General features: G+C 42.5%; 1 protein-coding gene across 2 annotated transcripts; it reads right to left on the bottom strand.

The window, feature by feature from the left end:
• Positions 1 to 402: 402 nt before the first annotated feature.
• On the bottom strand, positions 403 to 20,626 carry LOC148888929 (gap junction alpha-5 protein-like). 2 transcript variants are annotated; one of them, XM_089012843.1, is made up of 7 exons: positions 20,343 to 20,626; positions 13,838 to 13,965; positions 11,591 to 11,755; positions 9,146 to 9,439; positions 7,719 to 7,784; positions 7,503 to 7,651; positions 403 to 2,465 (listed from the first exon to the last, which is right to left on the bottom strand). In XM_089012843.1, exons 2-7 carry the CDS (start codon positions 13,904 to 13,906, stop codon positions 1,982 to 1,984), a joined length of 1,227 nt encoding a protein of 408 aa, XP_088868969.1. In that variant the 5' UTR covers positions 13,907 to 13,965; positions 20,343 to 20,626; the 3' UTR covers positions 403 to 1,981. The 2 variants fall into 2 exon arrangements, with proteins under 2 accessions (XP_088868969.1, XP_088868970.1); XM_089012844.1 differs by having other exon boundaries at positions 9,167 to 9,439; positions 20,343 to 20,625.
• Between the last annotated feature and the right edge of the window lie 1,530 nt (positions 20,627 to 22,156).

Below are 22,156 nucleotides of genomic sequence, written 5' to 3'. Positions count from 1 at the left end.
TCGCTAAAAGGAGGTGTTGTTTTTCCGGACATGCGCACTGAGGTTTTCCAAAGGGGGCGTTGTTTTTAAAAGCATGCAAACTGAGGTTTTTCAGGACATGACGGACGTCGTTAACTAAAATGGCGTCCGGGAACAGTTAAAAAGGGCAAATTGAGGTTCCCAAACATTCCTCATATACCCACTTATATTTTGGTACGCTGCTGGGAATTCTCATTCTTCCCTGGTCAGATGCCATGGGAAAAATATTTTTTTTTTAAAGGAGAAGACGAATGTTGTTTTTTAGTTTGTTTTAGCTGCCCAGTTGTCTCATTTTGTGCTCACTGGGAATGTCTCATGTCAAGTTGAGAAATCAGAATTAATCAAAATAATGATTGACTGAATTTCATATATGTAGACTTGGAATAAGTGTATTTTCCCCCATTTATTTCTCTTAATATTCCGTGAAAGGTACAATATTGCCATAAAGTCATATTTTATTACTGCAAAAATATGACGAGAATAAACATACATAAAAATGTTTTTTTTAACATAAAAAAATCATAAAAACATTTTTTTTTTTTTCAAAAAATCCAGCAAAATATAGTTGTAAGTATGAATGTGTGATAACTATAAATGATATGGGTCTGGAGTTATATGAGCTTGAAATGAGGATAGCTATCCAAAATAAAATGCCATATTGGTTTATATAGCGCTTTAACAACAGCCAAAGCTAAAAACAAAGCGCTAACATGGAAAAAAGGGAAATGCTGCCCCGTTGAAAAGAAAAAAACATTGCCAGAGGCCATGGTTAGCGTTTTATCGGCACCCAAGTATGAAAAAAAAAACCCTGAACAAGTTCGGGAATGACGCTGTTCGTCATATTTTCAATTCCCGAATAAATTCTGGAATGGCAGTGAATGAGTTTATACACCATATCCCCTCAGAGTTAATTCCTAAGTCATATGAATTTGGAGTTATATGAGCTTCAAATTGGGGCGGCAGTGAATATTCTTTATCAAGTGCTGTAGGTGTTGTTAAGTGATGGAACCAAGTACACGACCTTCCCGGTGACCTTTTACAGTGATACCTCTGTTTACGAACCCCTTGGCTTACGAACTTTTCGGTTTACGAACGTTAAATTAATGAAAATTTTACCTTGGCATACCACCTATTTTTTGGGATACACACAGAGCTGCCACAATGAGTGATGTGTCGTTCGCGAACGAGCCCGTTCTCCTAACAATAAAATGGCAGCCGGCTTGTTTTGGTCCTCTATTTGCCGCCCCCAGTCCATCAGTTAAAGCCATGTGATTGGTCAAGAACGCAGCGGCGAGTGGAGGTGGTTTAAACATTAAAGAGACAGGAAGACGACAGAGAGAGTGACAAAATGGATAGAAAACAGTGTAATTTGGACTCGTTTCAACTTTGATAGTTCTATGACAGAGTGTAGACTGCAAGGTTAAAATTCCCATCAATCAGGCTCCACAAATAACCCGTACAAGCCATCTGTACACTTGATGCAAACAGCTATCAACCCAGCTAAACAGAATACAATTGATCATTCCTCAAGATGGTGAAAGAAGAAGTGTTTAATGCTGATGAAACCGGCCACTTCATTCCATCAAGCCATCAACGACCCTCACAAAGGTAAATAAAACGACTTTATTATATAGTACAGTTTATTTCTTTAATTATCATACCACAGCACATTTATTATACATAAAATAAGGTAGATTTTGTGTAGTTTTAAGGCTTAGAAAATTAGAAAGTAGAAAATTATGTTTTATGGGGACCTGGGAACGGATTATTCTCATTTTAATGGTTTCCTATGGGAAATTACTTTTTGGGATACACACTTTTCGCCTTACACACTCTGTCTGGGAACCAATTAAGTTCGTAAACCAAGGTATCACTGTATGTTTGTGACCTCCAGGCCGTCCTTCTTGTTTGTCTTTTAAAAGTCCCAAATTAGACATTTTTGCCTGATTCCCACCATTTGTGGTCAGATGGCGAGGTCGTCAGCTCGCGTTCGTCCGCTGGCAGCGCTAGTTTTGCTGTGTCGCCGTTTGTCCTTGCCGACGACGGCGTCAGCGGCGCACAGCAGGAGACGCTCGGCGGCAGTTCCGTTTTGGATCCGCAGGCAACCGGCGGCGGCGTCGTAGCAGGCGGTCACGTCGGCAGCCCCGCCCCAACCGGCCGAGTAGCAACCTATCGGTAGCAGGCCGCCATCGTCGCCGCCGCCCGCCGTCATTTTGTGCTGCTCGGCCGCCATGTTGACCGAGTTCTGTTGGTGGGCCAGCCGGTGGTTGGGGAAGGGCAGCGCCAGGAAGTGCGAGGAGCCCATCACGCATTGGCTGAATTCGGGAGGCGGGGTGGACGGCGGCGGCGGCGGCGAAGGGGGCAGAAGCGGGGGAGGAGACATGTGGACCGCTTTGGATTGAGTCGTCTCGCTGGCGGACGCCAGTTTCCTGGACGCAAAAAAGCGCCTGCAGAGAGCAAGTTTGATTGTAAAAAATAGACATTTACATCACAGATTTTTCCCAATTTTTAAACTCTTTCACCACCAGACAATGTGCAAAAATGTGTCCACTCCAGTGCCAGGGTTTTTGTCATTGTCACTCCAATTGCAGGACCCAAAGAATATTGAATTTTAGCACTACATAAACATTTTTTGGCTATCTAGCCGGCTGGCTGTTAGCTGGCTATCTATTAGCTATCCATTAGCAAGCCGGCTATCTATTAGCTATTTATTAGCTATCCATTAGCAAGCTGGCTAGCTATTAGCTGTCTAGCCGACTGGCTGTTCGCTGGCTATCTAGCAATCTATTAATTATTTATTGGCTATCCATTAGCTAGCTACCTAGCTGCTATTAGCTGTCTAGCTGGCTGGCTGTTAGCTATTTATAATAATAATAATAATACATTTCATTTATAAGCGCCTTTCAAAACTCTCAAGGTCACCTTACATCACAGGATGAGTTTTTCTGTGGGTGAGTAGCGGCAGCCACATGCGCCAGCGTTCACTTAACCCGCAAATAACTCAAATAAGCCATAAAGGCATATCCAATCCAATCCAATCCAATAGATAGAAAGCTAGCTAACTAGCTAATAGATAGCCAGCTGTCTATCCAGCAAGCCAGCTAAACAGCCACATAGCACACCAGCTAATAGACAACTAATAGATAGCCAGCTATCAATCCAGCCAGCCAGCTAAATAGCCATATAGCTAGCCAGCTAATAGAAAGTCGGCTATCTATCCAGCCAGCCAGCTAAATAGCCACACAGCTCGCTAGCTAATAGATAGCTAATAGATAGCCAGCTATCAATCCAACCAGCCAGACAAATAGCCACACAGCTAGCCAGCTAATAGATAGCTAATAGATAGCCAGCTTTTATTAGCTATCAATTAGCTAGCTGGCTAGCTATTAGCTGTCTAGCTGACTGGCTGTTCGCTGGCTATCTAGCAATCTATTAATTATTTATTGGCTATCCATTAGCTAGCTACCTAGCTGCTATTAGCTGTCTAGCTGGCTGGCTGTTAGCTATTTATAATAATAATAATAATAATACATTTCATTTATAAGCGCCTTTCAAAACTCTCAAGGTCACCTTACATCACAGGATGAGTTTTTCTGTGGGTGAGTAGCGGCAGCCACATGCGCCAGCGTTCACTTAACCCGCAAGCAACTCAAATAGATAGAAAGCTAGCTAACTAGCTAATAGATAGCCAGCTATCTATCCAGCAAGCCAGCTAAATAGCCATATAGCTAGCCAGCTAATAGAAAGTCGGCTATCTATCCAGCCAGCCAGCTAAATAGCCACACAGCTCGCTAGCTAATAGATAGCTAATAGATAGCCAGCTATCAATCCAACCAGCCAGCTAAATAGCCACACAGCTAGCCAGCTAATAGATAGCTAATAGATAGCCAGCTTTTATTAGCTATCAATTAGCTAGCTGGCTAGCTATTAGCTGTCTAGCTGACTGGCTGTTCGCTGGCTATCTAGCAATCTATTAATTATTTATTGGCTATCCATTAGCTAGCTACCTAGCTGCTATTAGCTGTCTAGCTGGCTGGCTGTTAGCTATTTATAATAATAATAATAATACATTTCATTTATAAGCGCCTTTCAAAACTCTCAAGGTCACCTTACATCACAGGATGAGTTTTTCTGTGGGTGAGTAGCGGCAGCCACATGCGCCAGCGTTCACTTAACCCGCAAGTAACTCAAATAGATAGAAAGCTAGCTAACTAGCTAATAGATAGCCAGCTGTCTATCCAACAAGCCAGCTAAACAGCCACATAGCACACCAGCTAATAGACAACTAATAGATAGCAAGCTATCAATCCAGCCAGCCAGCTAAATAGCCATATAGCTAGCCAGCTAATAGAAAGTCGGCTATCTATCCAGCCAGCCAGCTAAATAGCCACACAGCTCGCTAGCTAATAGATAGCTAATAGATAGCCAGCTATCAATCCAACCAGCCAGACAAATAGCCACACAGCTAGCCAGCTAATAGATAGCTAATAGATAGCCAGCTTTTATTAGCTATCAATTAGCTAGCTGGCTAGCTATTAGCTGTCTAGCTGACTGGCTGTTCGCTGGCTATCTAGCAATCTATTAATTATTTATTGGCTATCCATTAGCTATCTACCTAGCTGCTATTAGCTGTCTAGCTGGCTGGCTGTTAGCTATTTATAATAATAATAATAATACATTTCATTTATAAGCGCCTTTCAAAACTCTCAAGGTCACCTTACATCACAGGATGAGTTTTTCTGTGGGTGAGTAGCGGCAGCCACATGCGCCAGCGTTCACTTAACCCGCAAGTAACTGAAATAGATAGAAAGCTAGCTAACTAGCTAATAGATAGCCAGCTATCTATCCAGCAAGCCAGCTAAACAGCTACATAGCACACCAGCTAATAGACAACTAATAGATAGCCAGCTATCAATCCAGCAAGCCAGCTAAATAGCCATATAGCTAGCCAGCTAATAGAAAGTCGGCTATCTATCCAGCCAGCCAGCTAAATAGCCACACAGCTCGCTAGCTAATAGATAGCTAATAGATAGCCAGCTATCAATCCAACCAGCCAGCTAAATAGCCACACAGCTAGCCAGCTAATAGATAGCTAATAGATAGCCAGCTTTTATTAGCTATCAATTAGCTAGCTGGCTAGCTATTAGCTGTCTAGCTGACTGGCTGTTCGCTGGCTATCTAGCAATCTATTAATTATTTATTGGCTATCCATTAGCTATCTACCTAGCTGCTATTAGCTGTCTAGCTGGCTGGCTGTTAGCTATTTATAATAATAATAATAATAATACATTTCATTTATAAGCGCCTTTCAAAACTCTCAAGGTCACCTTACATTACAGGATGAGTTTTTCTGTGGGTGAGTCGCGGCAGCCACATGCGCCAGCGTTCACTTAACCCGCAAATAACTCAAATAAGCCATAAAGGCATATCCAATCCAATCCAATAGATAGAAAGCTAGCTAACTAGCTAATAGATAGCCAGCTATCTATCCAGCAAGCCAGCTAAACAGCCACATAGCACACCAGCTAATAGACAACTAATAGATAGCCAGCTATCAATCCAGCCAGCCAGCTAAATAGCCATATAGCTAGCCAGCTAATAGAAAGTCGGCTATCTATCCAGCCAGCCAGCTAAATAGCCACACAGCTCGCTAGCTAATAGATAGCTAATAGATAGCCAGCTATCAATCCAACCAGCCAGCTAAATAGCCACACAGCTAGCCAGCTAATAGATAGCTAATAGATAGCCAGCTTTTATTAGCTATCAATTAGCTAGCTGGCTAGCTATTAGCTGTCTAGCTGACTGGCTGTTCGCTGGCTATCTAGCAATCTATTAATTATTTATTGGCTATCCATTAGCTATCTACCTAGCTGCTATTAGCTGTCTAGCTGGCTGGCTGTTAGCTATTTATAATAATAATAATAATACATTTCATTTATAAGCGCCTTTCAAAACTCTCAAGGTCACCTTACATCACAGGATGAGTTTTTCTGTGGGTGAGTAGAGGCAGCCACATGCGCCAGCGTTCACTTAACCCGCAAGTAACTCAAATAGATAAAAAGCTAGCTAACTAGCTAATAGATAGCCAGCTGTCTATCCAGCAAGCCAGCTAAACAGCCACATAGCACACCAGCTAATAGACAACTAATAGATAGCCAGCTATCAATCCAGCCAGCCAGCTAAATAGCCATATAGCTAGCCAGCTAATAGAAAGTCGGCTATCTATCCAGCCAGCCAGCTAAATAGCCACACAGCTCGCTAGCTAATAGATAGCTAATAGATAGCCAGCTATCAATCCAACCAGCCAGCTAAATAGCCACACAGCTAGCCAGCTAATAGATAGCTAATAGATAGCCAGCTTTTATTAGCTATCAATTAGCTAGCTGGCTAGCTATTAGCTGTCTAGCTGACTGGCTGTTCGCTGGCTATCTAGCAATCTATTAATTATTTATTGGCTATCCATTAGCTATCTACCTAGCTGCTATTAGCTGTCTAGCTGGCTGGCTGTTAGCTATTTATAATAATAATAATAATACATTTCATTTATAAGCGCCTTTCAAAACTCTCAAGGTCACCTTACATCACAGGATGAGTTTTTCTGTGGGTGAGTAGCGGCAGTCACATGCGCCAGCGTTCACTTAACCCGCAAGTAACTCAAATAGATAGAAAGCTAGCTAACTAGCTAATAGATAGCCAGCTGTCTATCCAGCAAGCCAGCTAAACAGCCACATAGCACACCAGCTAATAGACAACTAATAGATAGCCAGCTATCAATCCAGCCAGCCAGCTAAATAGCCATATAGCTAGCCAGCTAATAGAAAGTCGGCTATCTATCCAGCCAGCCAGCTAAATAGCCACACAGCTCGCTAGCTAATAGATAGCTAATAGATAGCCAGCTATCAATCCAACCAGCCAGCTAAATAGCCACACAGCTAGCCAGCTAATAGATAGCTAATAGATAGCCAGCTTTTATTAGCTATCAATTAGCTAGCTGGCTAGCTATTAGCTGTCTAGCTGACTGGCTGTTCGCTGGCTATCTATTAGCTATTTATTGGCTATCAATTAGCTATCTGGCTAGCTGTTAGCTGTCGGCTATCTGGCTATCTATTCGCTATTTATTTGCTATACATTAGCTATCTAGCTAGCTTTCTATCTATTTGAGTTACTTCGGGGTTGAGTGAACGCTGGCACGTGTGGCTGCCGCTGCTCACTCACACAAGACTGTGAAGTGACCTTGAGAGTTTTAAAGGCGTTTAGAAATAAAATGTATTATTATTATTATTATTATTATTATTATTATTATTATTATTATTATTATTATTATTATTATTATTATTATTATTATGACTATTATTATGACTATTATTTTTACAATTATTAGTACTATTATTATTACTATTGTTGTTGCTATTGTTATTACTATTGTTTTATTATTATTATTATTATTATTATTATTATTATTATTATTATTATTGACATTTTACCTGCAACAGTGCCTCCAGGCCAGGTGGTGGAGCTCCAGCACGCTGAGCACCAAGGACACGCCCGATACGGCCAACATGAACACGATGAAGACGTTCTTCTCCGTGGGCCGCGACACATAACAGTTGACCAGATGTGGACACGGCCATGCCTAAACACGCATAAAGAGTGGAATTTATTTGGGGGAGGGGGGGGAATCATATTTTTAATTTTTTTACCTTGCACACATAGAGAGGGTTCAGGAATATTCCATACAGGAAGTACTGGAGGCAGAGAAACACCACCTGAGTGGAACAACACATCAACTGTAGTCAGATACTATTTATGTTTCTTGTTTAACTCATTCACTGCCAGACGATGTGCAAAAAATGTGTCCACTGCATGCCAGGGTTATTGTCATTGTCACTCCAATTCCAGGACCCACAGAATATTGAGTTTTGGGACGACATCAACATTCAATACAGCGTTAGAAACCTTAGACTCTCTTCTTTCATCAGACAAAAACGAGTTAATTCCTAAATGATATGGGTCTGGAGTTATATGAACTTGAAATGAGGGTGCAAAATACAACACATTGTGGTTTATATAGCGCTTTAACAACAGCTAACAGCTAAAACTAAAAACAAAGTGGGAAAAAAGGGAAATGCTTGTGGCCCCTTGTGGAAAAGATTTTTTTTTTTACCAGAGGCCAGGGCCAGCGCTTTATCGGCAACCAAGCATGGAATAAAACAAAAAAAATTGGGGAATGGCGCTCTCCGTCATATTAATATTTAATATGACGAATATGTAATTCCTAAGTTAAGTACGACAATTTTGGCCAGCCAGCCAGCATCTAACTCTCGAACAGCAATCGACCGTGTGATGGCACCAGAGTTGGCCAGTAATTTAGCCTCCGAGTCTCTATTCAACATTTTGAATGGATTTGAACTTACGACCATTTTGACTTACGACCGTTTGGTCGGAACGGAACTCGGTCGTAAATTGGATGTTACCTGTACATTACACCCATATTGATTGATGTAGTGCTTTAACAACAGCTGAAGCTGTAACAAAGCTCTAAGATGCACAAAAGGCAAATGCTGCCCCATCGTGGAAGGGAAAAACATTGCCAGAGGCTACGACCAGCGCTTCATCAGCACCCAAGCATGAAAAAAACAAAACCCGAACAAATTCAGGAATGGCGCTCCACATCATATTTTCAAGTCCCGAATAAATTCTGGAATGGCAGTGAGTGAGTTAATACTCTAAATCCGTCAGAGTTAATTCCTGTTATATGGGTCTGGAGTTATCTGAGCTTGAAATGCGGGCGGCTGTCCAAAATACTATGCAATACACCCATATTGATTTATATAGCGCTTGAACAACAGTTGAAGCTGGAACAAAGCGCTAACATGGAAAAAAAGGGAAATGCTTCCCCTTGTGGAAGAAAAAAAACATTGCCAGAGGCTACGACCAGCGCTTCATCAGCACCCAAGCATGAAAAAACAAACAAATTCAGGAATGGCGCTCCACATCCAGAATTTCCCATTCTGTGTTAGCCTCAAGCTAGCAGACTTGTGTTTTCTTTGGGTTTCGTTGGATAAAGAGCTCGTTTTTGTTTCATGTTTAGTTTGACAGACCGCCATTTTTGTGTACAATTACTTGCCGAAATCGTGTCCACGTTTACCTCCATGATGCTCCTGATGAGGATGCTGAGCACGTAGGTCTGCAGCAGCGCCCCCTTCAGGCGCACCCTACCCGCCGACGGCCCCGCTTTCTTGGCCTTCACCGATTCCTTGCCATCCTTGCCGACTTGTTCGTCGTCGTCGTCGTGGCGGCCCCCTCCCGGGTCATCTTCGTCCTCCTCTTGGTTGCGGCGCTTCTCCTCCCGCCGCACGGTGTGCATGGCGTGGCCCATGTACACTAAACTGGGCGTGGAAACGAAGACGATCTGCAGCACCTGGACATGGAATCCAACGCGAGATGTAAAATAGCGGACGTTCCTCAACGGCTTTGAGTCTGAAATTTTAACATTAAAAAAGCTAACCACTTTTAGCGGTTAGCTTTCAAGTAAGATCTTTCGACAAAATAAATATGCAATAGAAAAAAATCAACGGAATGTTCATAATGTCCATCCATCTATCCATTTTCGGATCCATCCATCCACCCAACCGTCCGTCCATCCATCCGTCCACCCATCCATTTTCTGATCCATCCATCCATCCACCCATCCATCTGATCCCTCCATTCATTCATCCATTTTCAGATCCATCCATTTTGTGATGCATCCATTTTCTCATCTTTCCATTCATCCACCCATTTTTAGATCCATCCATTCATCCATCCATTTTTAGATGCATCCATCCATTTTGTGATGCATCCATTCATTTTGTGATCCATCCATTTTCTGACCCATCCATCCATTTTCTGATCCCTCCATTCATCCATCCATTTTCTGATCCCTCCATTCATCAATCCATTCATCCACCCATCCATTTTCTGAACCATCCATTTTCTGATCCCTCCATCCATCCATCAATCTATCCGTCCATCCATCCACCCATCCATCCATTGTCTGATCCCTCCATTCATCCATCCATTTTCAGATCCATCCATCCATTTTGTGATTCATCCATTCATTTTGTAATCCATCCATTCATTTTCTGATCCACCCATCCATTTTCTGATCCTCCATTCATCCATCCATTTTCAGATCCTTCCATCCATCCATTTTGTGATCATTCATCGATCCATCCATCCATTTTCTGATCCCTCTATCCATCCATCCATCCATCCTTCCATTTTGTGATCCATCCATCCATTTATTTTCTGATCCATCCATCAATTTTCTGATTTCTCCATTCATCCATACATTTTCAGATCCATCCATTTTGTGATCCATAGATTTTCTGATGCCTCCATTCATCCATCCATTTTCAGATCCATCAATCCATTTTCAGATCCATCCATCCATCCATCCATCCATCCATCCACCCATTCATCCATCCATTTTCTGATCTCTCTATCCATCCATCCATTTTGTGATCCATCCATCCATCCATCCATTTTCAGATCCACCCATTCATCCATTTTCAGACCCATCCATCCATTTTGTGATCATTCATCGATCCATCCATCCATTTTGTGATCCATCCATCCACCCATCCATCCATTTTATGATCCCTCTATCCATCCATCCATCCATCCATTTTGTGATCCTTCCATTTTGTGATCCATCCATCCATTTATTTTCTGATCCATCCATCAATTTTCTGATTTCTCCATTCATCCATACATTTTCAGATCCATCCATTTTGTGATCCATAGATTTTCTGATGCCTCCATTCATCCATCCATTTTCAGATCCATCAATCCATTTTCAGATCCATCCATCCATTTTGTGATCCATCCATCCATCCATCCATCCATCCATCCATCCATCCACCCATTCATCCATCCATTTTCAGATCCATCAATCCATTTTCAGATCCATCCATCCATCCATTTTGTGATCCATTCAACCATCCATCCATTTTGTGATCCATCCATCCATCCAGCCATCCATCCATTTTCTCATTCATCCATTTTCTGATCTCTCTATCCATCCCTCCATCCATCCATCCATTTTGTGATCCATCCATCCATCCATCCTCCATCCATTTATCCACTCAGCAATTCATTTTCTGATCCATCCATCAATTTTCTGATTCCTCCATTCATCCATCCATACATTTTCAGATCCGTCCATCCATTTTCTGATCCATCCATCCATCTTCTGATCATCCATCCATTTTCTGATTGATCTATTTTCTGATCCCTCCCTCCCTCTATCCATCCATCCATCCATCCATCCCTCCCTCCCCCCTTCCATCCATTTATTTTCTGATCCATCCATCAATTTTCTGATTTCTCCATTCATCCATACATTTTCAGATCCATCCATTTTGTGATCCATAGATTTTCTGATGCCTCCATTCATCCATCCATTTTCTGATCCCTTCATCTATTTTCTGGTCCAACCATCCATTTCTGATCGTCCATCCTTGCATCCATCCAGGCGTCACGTGGACGCAATGCGTGTGTGACCAAGGCAAAGCGCCCGCTGGCCTACCCAATATCGTATGTGGGCAATGGGGAAGGCTTTGTCGTAGCAAACGTTCTCACACCCGGGCTGCTCCGTATCGCAGTTGAAGTCCTCCTGTTCGTCGCCCCAAGACGACTCGGCCGCCGTCCCGAGGACCAGGATGCGGAAGATGAACAGGATGGTCAGCCACACCTACGTGCCAAGAAACTTGTTTTACAAATACAGTGATATCTCATCTTACGAACGCTTTATCTTACGAACTGTTCGCCTTACGAACATTAAATTCGTGAGAATATAATCTTGGCATATTTTTCGAGAAACACACAATGGCTGGCGGACTAGTTTTTGGCGGAAGAACACTAAACCAGACGGTCGAACAGCGCCACGGTGACTGGTAGACTAGTTTTCCACACCCATTTTCTTCGAGTGCACTCAGTGCAGATGTGGTTTGTTATCAAGTGGATACTGTTGCTTTTTTGGGACCGAAAAAGACCCCATCACAGGCTAGTGTTAAGCCGAAGAGGACACAAAAGAAAATGACGATCGAGATAGAGAAGGAGATCATTGAAAAGTACTAACGAGGTGTGTGTTTATATCACTTAGCGTCCCAGTACCATTACGCTAAGTCGACCATTGCTACGTGTGGCTAAGGGTGTTTCTGTGTTGTCTAAGCAACGGTCTAAGCCAATAGAAAAGGTAAAAAAACTTCCGTTGATTTGGATTAACGAAAAGCAGCTACCAGGGGCCAGTGTGAGTGAGGGTATTATCGGCCATAAAGCACAGCAACTTCACTCGGATATCATCAAGAGGCAACTACATCAACGCCCATCACAAAGGTCAATACAACGACTTTATGGCTGGCCAAATTTGTCGTACACCTAGCTGGCCCGCTCGCGCGTTGTGGTGCCAGGCGTAGAATTAAAATTTTAAAAATAGGGTCTGGAGGTCGTGGCTGTAAGTACGGGTGGTCGTAAGTCGAGCTGGTTGTAAGTCAGATGTTGCCTGTACAGTGATACCTTGGTTTACGAACCCCTTGGCTTACGAACTTTTCGGTTTACGAATGTTAAATTTATGAACATTTTACCTTGGCATACAAACTATTTTTCGGGATACACACGGAGCGCCACAATGAGTGATGTGTCGTTCGCGAACGAGCCCGTTCTCCTAACAAGAAAATGGCAGCCGACTGTTTTTGTCCTCTACTCCCCGCCCCTAGTCTTCCGTTAAAGCCACGTGATTGGTCAAGAACGCAGCAGTGCTGGGAGGTGGTTTAAACATTAAAGAGACAGGCAAATTACATAGATAGAGTGACAAAATGGATAGAAAACACTGAAATTTGGACTTGTTTCAACTTTGATAGTTCAAAGGCAGAGTGTAGACTGCAAGGGTAAAATTCCTATCCATCAGGCTCCACAAATAACCCGCACAAGGCATCTGTACACTTGCTGCAAAAAGCTATCAATGTCATGATCTGGTTGGCGACCAACGGGGGGCGCTGTCGGCCCCGCCCGCACGTGCACAGGTGCTGGTCGTTTTAATCACTGACACTTAAAAGGACACCCGGCACGACCATCCGGTGTCGGTTCATTGTTTGCTGCTGTTTGTTGCATGCATTGTGTATGCTGTGCATGTGTTTGTTTAACCTTTACGCTTGGTTTTCTTTTGATACTTTTTTCTGTTCAGATCATTTTGATGTTTTACATTTTGTTCCCGCTGACCTTTATTTTAATACAATTTGTCAAACAACCTCCTGCTCCCTCCTGCCTGCTTCTTGGGATCCGCACCCGCCATCACCACCTGGCAAAACGTGACAATCACCCCAGCTAAGCAGAACACAATTGATGAGGAACAAGGTAAAATTATCAGAGAGAAAGCACCTACAAGGGATCATTCCCAAAGATGGTGAAAGAAGAAGGCTACGTTCCTCATCAAGTGTTTAATGCTGATGAAACCGGCCACTCCATTCCATCAAGCCATCAACGACCATCACAAAGTTCAATAAAACAACTTTATTAAATAGTACCGTTTATTTCTTTACAATACAACATTAATTATACATACAATAAGGTATATTTGGTGTAGTTTTAAGGCTTATTTAGTAGAAAATTATGTTTTATGGGATTATTCTCATTTTTAATGGTTTCTTATGGCAGACAAATTTTTCGCCTTACACACACTTTATGGGAACCAATTAAGTTCGTAAGCTGAGGTATCACTGTAGTCCTTCCCAGTGGTGGAGAAATATACTTGGAATGTGAATGTGCGGGTGTGTACCTTGCCAATGGAGGTGGAGTGTTCCTGTACTTCCTCCAGGAAGTTTCCCAGCAGACTCCAGTCTGCCATTGATTTCCTTGCCGCTGGTTGGGATGCCGGCCTGCGCTCAGGCAAAGTCACGCTTTTGCCTTGGAGGACAAAAGATACAAAAATCTATATGTAACCTTCACCTGCAAATGTGGCCAGGGTGTATTTAAAAGCACGATTTATCAGATAATGAACATGAGGAGAAGTGGTTCACAATGCGGCGTGTGACCCTGGGACAGGGTCAGTACTAATTTGATGAGAAGAATAAAACGAAAAACTTCAAGGGGACACGCTGCCGCGATGCAAAAGGGATTACAGCTGTAGTTTGTATACAACACAAGTGTCCAAGTCAAGGCCTGGGGGCCAAATCTGACACACCACCTCATTTTATTCGGCCCGCAAAAGCAAATCAAGCATGTCAAGTGACAAGTTCATCTATCGAGCTAGGTAGCTCGCTCGCTAGCTGCCTCGCTCGCTAGCTGCCTCGCTAGTGACCTCGCTCGCTAGCTGCCTCGCTCGCTAGCTACCTCGCTCGCTAGATACCTCACTTGCTAGCTGCCTCGCTAGCTACCTCACTCACTAGCTGCCTCGCTCGCCAGCTACCACGATAGCTAGCTACCTTGCCCACTAGCTACCTCACTCCCGAGCTACCTCGCTCCCTAGCTGCCACGCTAGATACTTAGCTCGCTCGCTAGCCAGCTAACTAGATACCTAGCTCGCTAGCTACCTCGCTCGCTAGCTACCCCGATCGCTAGCTATCCCACTCGCTAGCTACCCTGCTCGCTAGCTGCCTCGGTCACTAGCTGCCTCGCTCGCCAGCTACCACGATAGCTAGCTACCTTGCCCACTAGCTACCTCACTCCCGAGCTACCTCGCTCCCTAGCTGCCACGCTAGATACTTAGCTCGCTCGCTAGCCAGCTAACTAGATACCTAGCTCGCTAGCTACCTCGCTCGCTAGCTACCCCGATCGCTAGCTATCCCACTCGCTAGCTACCCTGCTCGCTAGCTGCCTCGGTCACTAGCTGCCTCGCTCGCCAGCTACCACGATAGCTAGCTACCTTGCCCACTAGCTACCTCACTCCCGAGCTACCTCGCTCCCTAGCTGCCACGCTAGATACTTAGCTCGCTCGCTAGCCAGCTCACTAGATACCTAGCTCGCTAGCTACCTCGCTCGCTAGCTACCCCGATCGCTAGCTATCCCACTCGCTAGCTACCCTGCTCGCTAGCTGCCTCGGTCACTAGCTGCCTCGCTCGCCAGCTACCACGATAGCTAGCTACCTTGCCCACTAGCTACCTCACTCCCGAGCTACCTCGCTCCCTAGCTGCCTTGCTAGATACCTAGCTCGCTCGCTAGCCAGCTCACTAGATACCTAGCTCGCTAGCTACATCGCTCGCTAGCTACCCCGATCGCTAGCTATCCCACTCGCTAGCTACCCTGCTCGCTAGCTGCCTCGGTCACTAGCTGCCTCGCTCGCCAGCTACCACGATAGCTAGCTACCTTGCCCACTAGCTACCTCACTCCCGATCTACCTCGCTCCCTAGCTGCCACGCTAGATACTTAGCTCGCTCGCTAGCCAGCTCACTAGATACCTAGCTCGCTAGCTACCTCGCTCGCTAGCTACCCCGATCGCTAGCTATCCCACTCGCTAGCTACCCTGCTCGCTAGCTGCCTCGGTCACTAGCTGCCTCGCTCGCCAGCTACCACGATAGCTAGCTACCTTGCCCACTAGCTACCTCACTCCCGAGCTACCTCGCTCCCTAGCTAGATACCTAGCTCGCTCGCTAGCCAGCTCACTAGATACCTAGCTCGCTAGCTACCTCGCTCGCTAGCTACCCCGATCGCTAGCTATCCCACTCGCTAGCTACCCTGCTCGCTAGCTGCCTCGGTCACTAGCTACCCCGCTCAAACTCAATTCACCCGGGGGCCGCTGGAGGCAGAGTCTGGGTGAAGCTGGGCCGCAACAGGATTTTCACAAGGAAAGCACAGATAAAACATTCTAATGTTCTCAAAATCTTTATTTTTAACACACAAAAAAATGAATTAAATGAATAAATGGAAAAATGAATACAAAAATAAATTAACCAGTAATAAATAAAATAATTATAATGATCATAAGGCAGCTACAGACGACTGAAAAAACACAGGAAACTAATTATTTTAATAAAGTTTCAAATGTCTGTATTCACAGCTCTTTAACCTTTAACTTTCTGAACATAAATAAAATATTGAACATGAACTGTCCTAAACATGGCTTCTCTTGCCTACTTTTTGATGCTAGCCGAGCCACATTTGCTTGAGGGAGGAGGCAGTGGAGAATCTAAGTAGGGCTTGAAGATGCTCATTCTGGACACATGGTCCGCTTGAACATTCGGGAAAGTTCAGGGAAGCTGGAGGTTAACTCTCTCAAACATTGCCCAAGCTTGTCTGCTTCTCCACTCACATCCCTGAACTTGGCTTTGAGTGCGGAGTGGCACTGTAGGTCACAGAGCTCCATTTGGAACACAGGAGGGGCATCTTGCACATCAAAAGAGAATGAGTCGGCAAAAATTTGAAATGTGGTTTTGTGCGTCTAGAAGTCTGCAAATCTGTGATTAAATTCCCTCTGGAGCTCCAAAATGGTGGTTTGTTCAGCTCCACACACATGTTTCATTCATATCAATCATGCGGGCCGCACTAACATTAATCTTTTATGTCAAGGCGGGCCGCAAAATATTATTTCGGGGGCCGCAGTTGGCCCGCGGGGCGCAAGTTTAAGACCACTGCTGTAGAGTGTAAAGTGTGTTGAAGTTGTCTGTGATGAATCTGTGATGTATTTTGACAACTCCAAAATGCCTTCCTGGAATAGTAACAATCATTAAAACCTTAATTTGACTGTTTCTCAAAATACAGTGATACTTTGGCTTACGAACTTTTGTTTCCCACTTACGAAAATTGGTTCCCAGATAGAGTGTGTAAGGCGAAAAATATGTATCCCAAAAATTAATTTCCCATAGGAAACCATTAAAATGAGAATAATCAGTTCTCAGATACCAATAAAACATAATGTTCTACTTTCTAATTTTCTAAGCCTTAAAACTACACAAAATATACCTTATTTTATGTATAATAAATGTGCTGTGGTATTACAATTAAAGAAATAAACTGTGCTGTATGATAAAGTCGTTTTATTTACCCTTGTAATGGTCGTTGCTGGCTTGATGAATGGAGTGACTGGTTTCATCAGCATTAAACACTTGATTTGTTTTGGCAAAAATTATTACGGCGGATGCCCTTCCTGACACAACCCTCTGTATTTATCCGGGCTTGGGACCGGCACAATAAGACAATGGCTTGTGCCCCCTTGTGGCTACATGGCAAGATGGAAAGAGTACTTCGAAGAATTGATGAATGAGGAAAATGAGAAGGAACAAAGAGTAGAAGACGTGACTGTTGTGGACTAAGACGTAGCAAACATTAGCAAGGATGAAGTGAGGAGGGCGCTGAAGAGGATGAAGGGAGGAAGGGCACTCGGGCCTGATGATTAACCAATCGAGGTATGGAAGTGTCTTGGAGAGGTGGCGGTGGTGTTCCTGACTGGGTTATCCAACAAGATCTTAGATGGTGAACAGATGCCTGAAGAATGGAGGCAAAGTGTACTCGTGCCCATTTTTAAGAACAAAGGAGATGTGCAGAGTTGTACGAATTACAGAGGAATAAAGTTGATGAGCCATACAATGAAACTCTTGGAAAGAGTAGTTGAAGCTAGACTAAGAGCAGAAGTGAACATTTGTGAGCAGCAGTATGGCTTCATGCCAAAACAGAGTACGACAGATGCAGTGTTTGCTTTAAGAATGCTGATAGAGAAGTACAGAGAAGGTCAGAAGGAATTGCATTGTCTTTGTAGATCTGGAGAAAGCGTACGACAGGGTGCAAGAGAAGAGCTGTGGTATTGCATGAGGAAGTCTGGAGTGACAGAAAAGTATGTCAGAGCGGTGCAAGACATGTATCATGACTGTAAGACAGTTGTGAGGTGTGCTGTCGGTATGACTGAAGAATTCAAGGTGGAGGTGGGACTCCGCCAGGGGTCAGCTCTGAGCCCCTTCTTGTTTGCTATGGTGATGGACAGGCTGACAGACGATGTTAGACAAGAATCTCCTTGGACCATGATGTTTGCAGATGACATTGTGATCTCTAGCGAGAACGGGGAACAGGTGGCGGAGAAACTAGAGATGCCCTGGAAAGAAGAGGAATGAAGATCAGTCGCAGCAAGACGGAATATATGTGTGTGTATTTGAGGGATTCAAGTGCAAGAGTAATGCTACAGGGAGAAGAGATAAAGAAGGTGGAGGATTTTAAGTACTTGGGGTCAACTGTCCAGAGTAATGGAGAGTGTGGAAAAGAGGTGAAGAAGCGTGTCCAGATCGGCTGGAGAAAAATGTCAGGTGTGATGTGCGATAGGAGGGTTTCAGCTAGGATGAAAGGAAAAGTGTATAAAACAGTGGTGAGACCAGCCATGATGTTTGGACTGCCAGGCAGGTCCTTCTCATCGATGAACCACTCCTGTACGACTGAGAGCTTACACAGACGTCTCTCTCTGTCGTCTGCCTGTCTCTTTAATATTTAACTCCAGCCCCTCACTGCCGCGTTCTTGAACAATAGAGGAATAGAGGACAAAAAAGGTGGGTTCCATTTTCTTTTTTGGAGAACGGCCTCAATATCTCTCTGTCTGTAACCCCCCGCCCCTTACTGCTGCGTTCTTGACCAATCACGTGGCTTTAATCGAAGACTGGGGGCGGGGAATCGAGGACAAAAACAGTCATGCCATTTTGTTGTGAGGAGATTGGGCTCGTTCGCCAACTACACATCACTTAATGTGGCGCTGCGTGTGTATCCCGAAAAATAGTTTGTATGCCAAGGTAAAATTTTCATACATTTAACGTTCGTAAACCCAAAAGTTCGTAAGCCAAGGGGTTCGTAAACCGAGGTAAAATTGTATACATTTCATGTTTGTTTCTCATCTTAGCTTCACTTTTGGTTCCCACACTCGCCCCTGATGGTCTCTTGGGAAGGGAAACATCCACTCCCACACAGTCTTTTGCTATTTGTGGGGCAACCCAATCCACAAGACTTTCACTCATGAGTGAAAGTCTCGTGGATTGCTCCAATAGGAACGTATTACCGTATTTTCCGGTGTATAAGGCGTACCGTAGTATAAAGTGTCACCCCATTGATAATAATAATAATAATAATAATAATAATAATATATCATTTATATTGATAATACTTCTTATTATGACACTATTTTCATTTCCCGTGCACATTTCTAGTCGTTTTATGTATAATTAGTTCCGTTTAGTACGGTTAGTAGTGAACAGGTGGCGGAGAAACTAGAGCTGTGGAGATATGCCCTGGAAAGGGGAGGAATGAAGACCAGTCGCAGCAAGACGGAATACATGTGTGTGAATGAGAGGGATCCAAGTGCAAGAGTGATGCTACAGGGAGAAGAGATAAAGAAGGTGGAGGATTTTAAATACTTGGGGTCAACTGTCCAGAGTAATGGAGAGTGTGGAAAAGAGGTGAAGAAGCGTGTCCAGGCAGGCTGGAGCGGCTGGAGAAAAATGTCAGGTGTGATGTGTGATAGAAGGGTTTCCGCTAGGATGAAAGGAAAAGTGTATAAAACAGTGGTGAGACCAGCCACGATGTTTGGACACACACACATATATATATATATATATATATATATATATATATATATATATATATATATATATATATATATATATATATATATATATATATATATATATTTTATATAATATATATATATATATATATATATATATATATATATATATATATATATGTGTGTGTGTGTGTGTATGCGTGTGTGTGTAGATGTTAGTGTGTATATGAATATACATGTACATATGTGTGTGTGTGTGTGTGTGTGTGTGTGCGCTAATGTCCTTCTGAAATACTCCCGGGATACTTAATAACAATATTACTTCCTTGTATAGACTTTTTCCTTGACCTGTGTGTGTGTGTGTGTGGGGGGGGGGGGGGGTCAGTAGCACTCAGCATTGTTCTCCATCCCGCCGCCATAATTCTCTTTGTGCCTCGTTCCCTGTCTTTCTTGCACCCCAGGATGTTTTTTTTTATATTCGAGTGACAATAACAAAAAACCCTGGTAATGGAGTGAACACATTTTTGCACATCGGCTGACAGTCAATCAGTTAAAATGGAGTCAAATGTGTTTAAGTGAGGCTTTAAATAAATAATTGTGCCTTAAATCAAGTCAAATTTGCCCTGTTTCATAACTTATTTTTCCTTGCCGCATATATGAACCATTTTAATACTGTATTTGTATTTTTTCAAGCATAATATTCTGTTGATGGCAACACAAAATCTTGAAGAAACGTGTGTGTGTGTGTGTGTGTGTGTGTGTGTGTGTGTGTGCGTGTGTGTGTGTGTGTGGCAAGTGGGTGCCAAATCACTACCTGCTGATGTGACAGATGAGAGTGATGTCACCTATGGTCTTGAAGCTCAGAAAGTTCCACCTTGGCCAACAAACGAGCAGCACGCCGGGGATGGTCCAACCAAACGCCCTTGAGCAAGGCAGCAAGAAGTCAAGTCTGTCTTTGGGAATAGGCGACGAGTCCACCTTGAATCCAAGGAAACCGCTCCCAAACTTCAGGATAACTTTGGATAATACGAGAGAGACAATGTCAACAAGAAGTTGCTGGAAGTCGGACAAACTTTGCGTGTACGAGAGAGGGGATGTTGGGGTGATACTCACTTTTGGAGTCTCTCTCTCTCTCTCTCTCTCTCTCTCTCTCTCTCTCTCTCTCGCCCCCCCCCCCCCTTTTTTTTTTTAACTTGCCCTGGGCCGTGTCTGGAAAGGAGTACCATGTACTGTATATAGACGTGTTGATTTGTGGGTGTGGTTGCCCGTATCAATTTGTATGTGTGTGTGTGTGTGTGTGTGTGTGTGTGTGTGTGTGTGTGTGTGTGTGTGTGTGTGTGTGTGTGTGTGTGTGTGTGTGTGTGTGTGTGTGTGTGTGTGTGTGTGTGTGTGTTATTTGTATGTATGTATGTATGTATGTATGTATGTATGTATGTATGTATGTATGTATGTATGTGTGTGTGCGTGCCTGCATGTATGTATGTATGTATGTATGTATGTATGTATGTATGTATTTTTAATTGAGTTGGCTAATCCTTTGTGTGTGTGCTCTATATAGTTTTATTTATGCACGTATTTATGTATTAATGTATTTAATTATTTATGTATTAATGTATTTATTTATTTATTTTTAATTGAGTTGGTTCATCATTTGTGCATGTGCTCTATATAATTTTATTTATGTTTTTATTTATTAATTATTTTTTTTATTGAGTTGGTTTAGACTTTGTGTGTGTGTGCACTCTAATAACTGTATTTATTTATTTTAAATTGATTTGGCTCATCCTTTGTGTATGTGCTCTATACAATTGTATTTATTTATTAATTAATTTATTTATTTTTAATTGAGTTGGCTCATTCTTTGTGTCTGTGCTCTATATAATTGTATTTATATATTGATTGATTTTTATTAATTGAGTTGGCTAATAATTTGTGTATGTGCTCTATATAATTTTATTTACGTATTTATTTATTTTAATTGACTGGGCTTATACTTTGTGTGTATGCTCTATATAAGTGTATTTTATTTATTTATTGGATTTTTTTTTATCGAGTTGGTTTAGACTTTGTGTGTGTGTGTGCACTCTATATAACTGTATTTATTTATTTTAAATTGATTTGGCTCATCCTTTGTGTATGTGCTCTATACAATTGTATTTATTTATTAATTAATTTATTTATTTTTAATTGAGTTGGCTCATTCTTTGTGTCTGTGCTTTATATAATTGTATTTATATATTGATTGATTTTTTTTAATTGAGTTGGCTAATAATTTGTGTATGTGCTCTATATAATTGTATTTATGTATTTATTTATTTTAATTGACTGGGCTTATACTTTGTGTGTGTGCTCTATATAAGTGTATTTTATTTATTTATTGGATTTTTTTTTTATCGAGTTGGTTTAGACTTTGTGTGTGTGTGCACTCTAATAACTGTATTTATTTATTTTAAATTGATTTGGCTCATCCTTTGTGTATGTGCTCTATACAATTGTATTTATGTATTTATTTATTTTTAATTGAGTTGACTTATACTGTGTGCATGCTCTATATATTTTTTTAGTAATTTATTTTTTTAATTGAGTTGGCTTATACTTTGTGTGTGTGTATGTGTGTGGTCTATATAA

Source organism: Hippocampus bargibanti, linkage group LG13 (assembly GCF_051943395.1).
Source record: "Hippocampus bargibanti isolate YZ-2025 linkage group LG13, ASM5194339v1, whole genome shotgun sequence".
Taxonomy (NCBI): Eukaryota; Metazoa; Chordata; class Actinopteri; order Syngnathiformes; family Syngnathidae; genus Hippocampus; species Hippocampus bargibanti.
The sequence above is the reverse complement of the archived record's forward strand: the minus strand, read 5'-3'. Positions and strand labels throughout refer to the sequence as shown.

Excerpts from the sequence above, each read along its gene's own strand:
- LOC148888929 (XM_089012843.1), bottom strand. The coding sequence starts at position 13,906 with ATGGCAGACTGGAGTCTGCTGGGAAACTTCCTGGAGGAAGTACAGGAA. Across the intron at positions 9,440-11,590 it reads TTGCCCACATACGATATTGG|GTGCTGCAGATCGTCTTCGT; the intron begins GTAGGCCAGCGG and ends TTCCATGTCCAG. Across the intron at positions 2,466-7,502 it reads GCCTGGAGGCACTGTTGCAG|GCGCTTTTTTGCGTCCAGGA; the intron begins GTAAAATGTCAA and ends TGCTCTCTGCAG.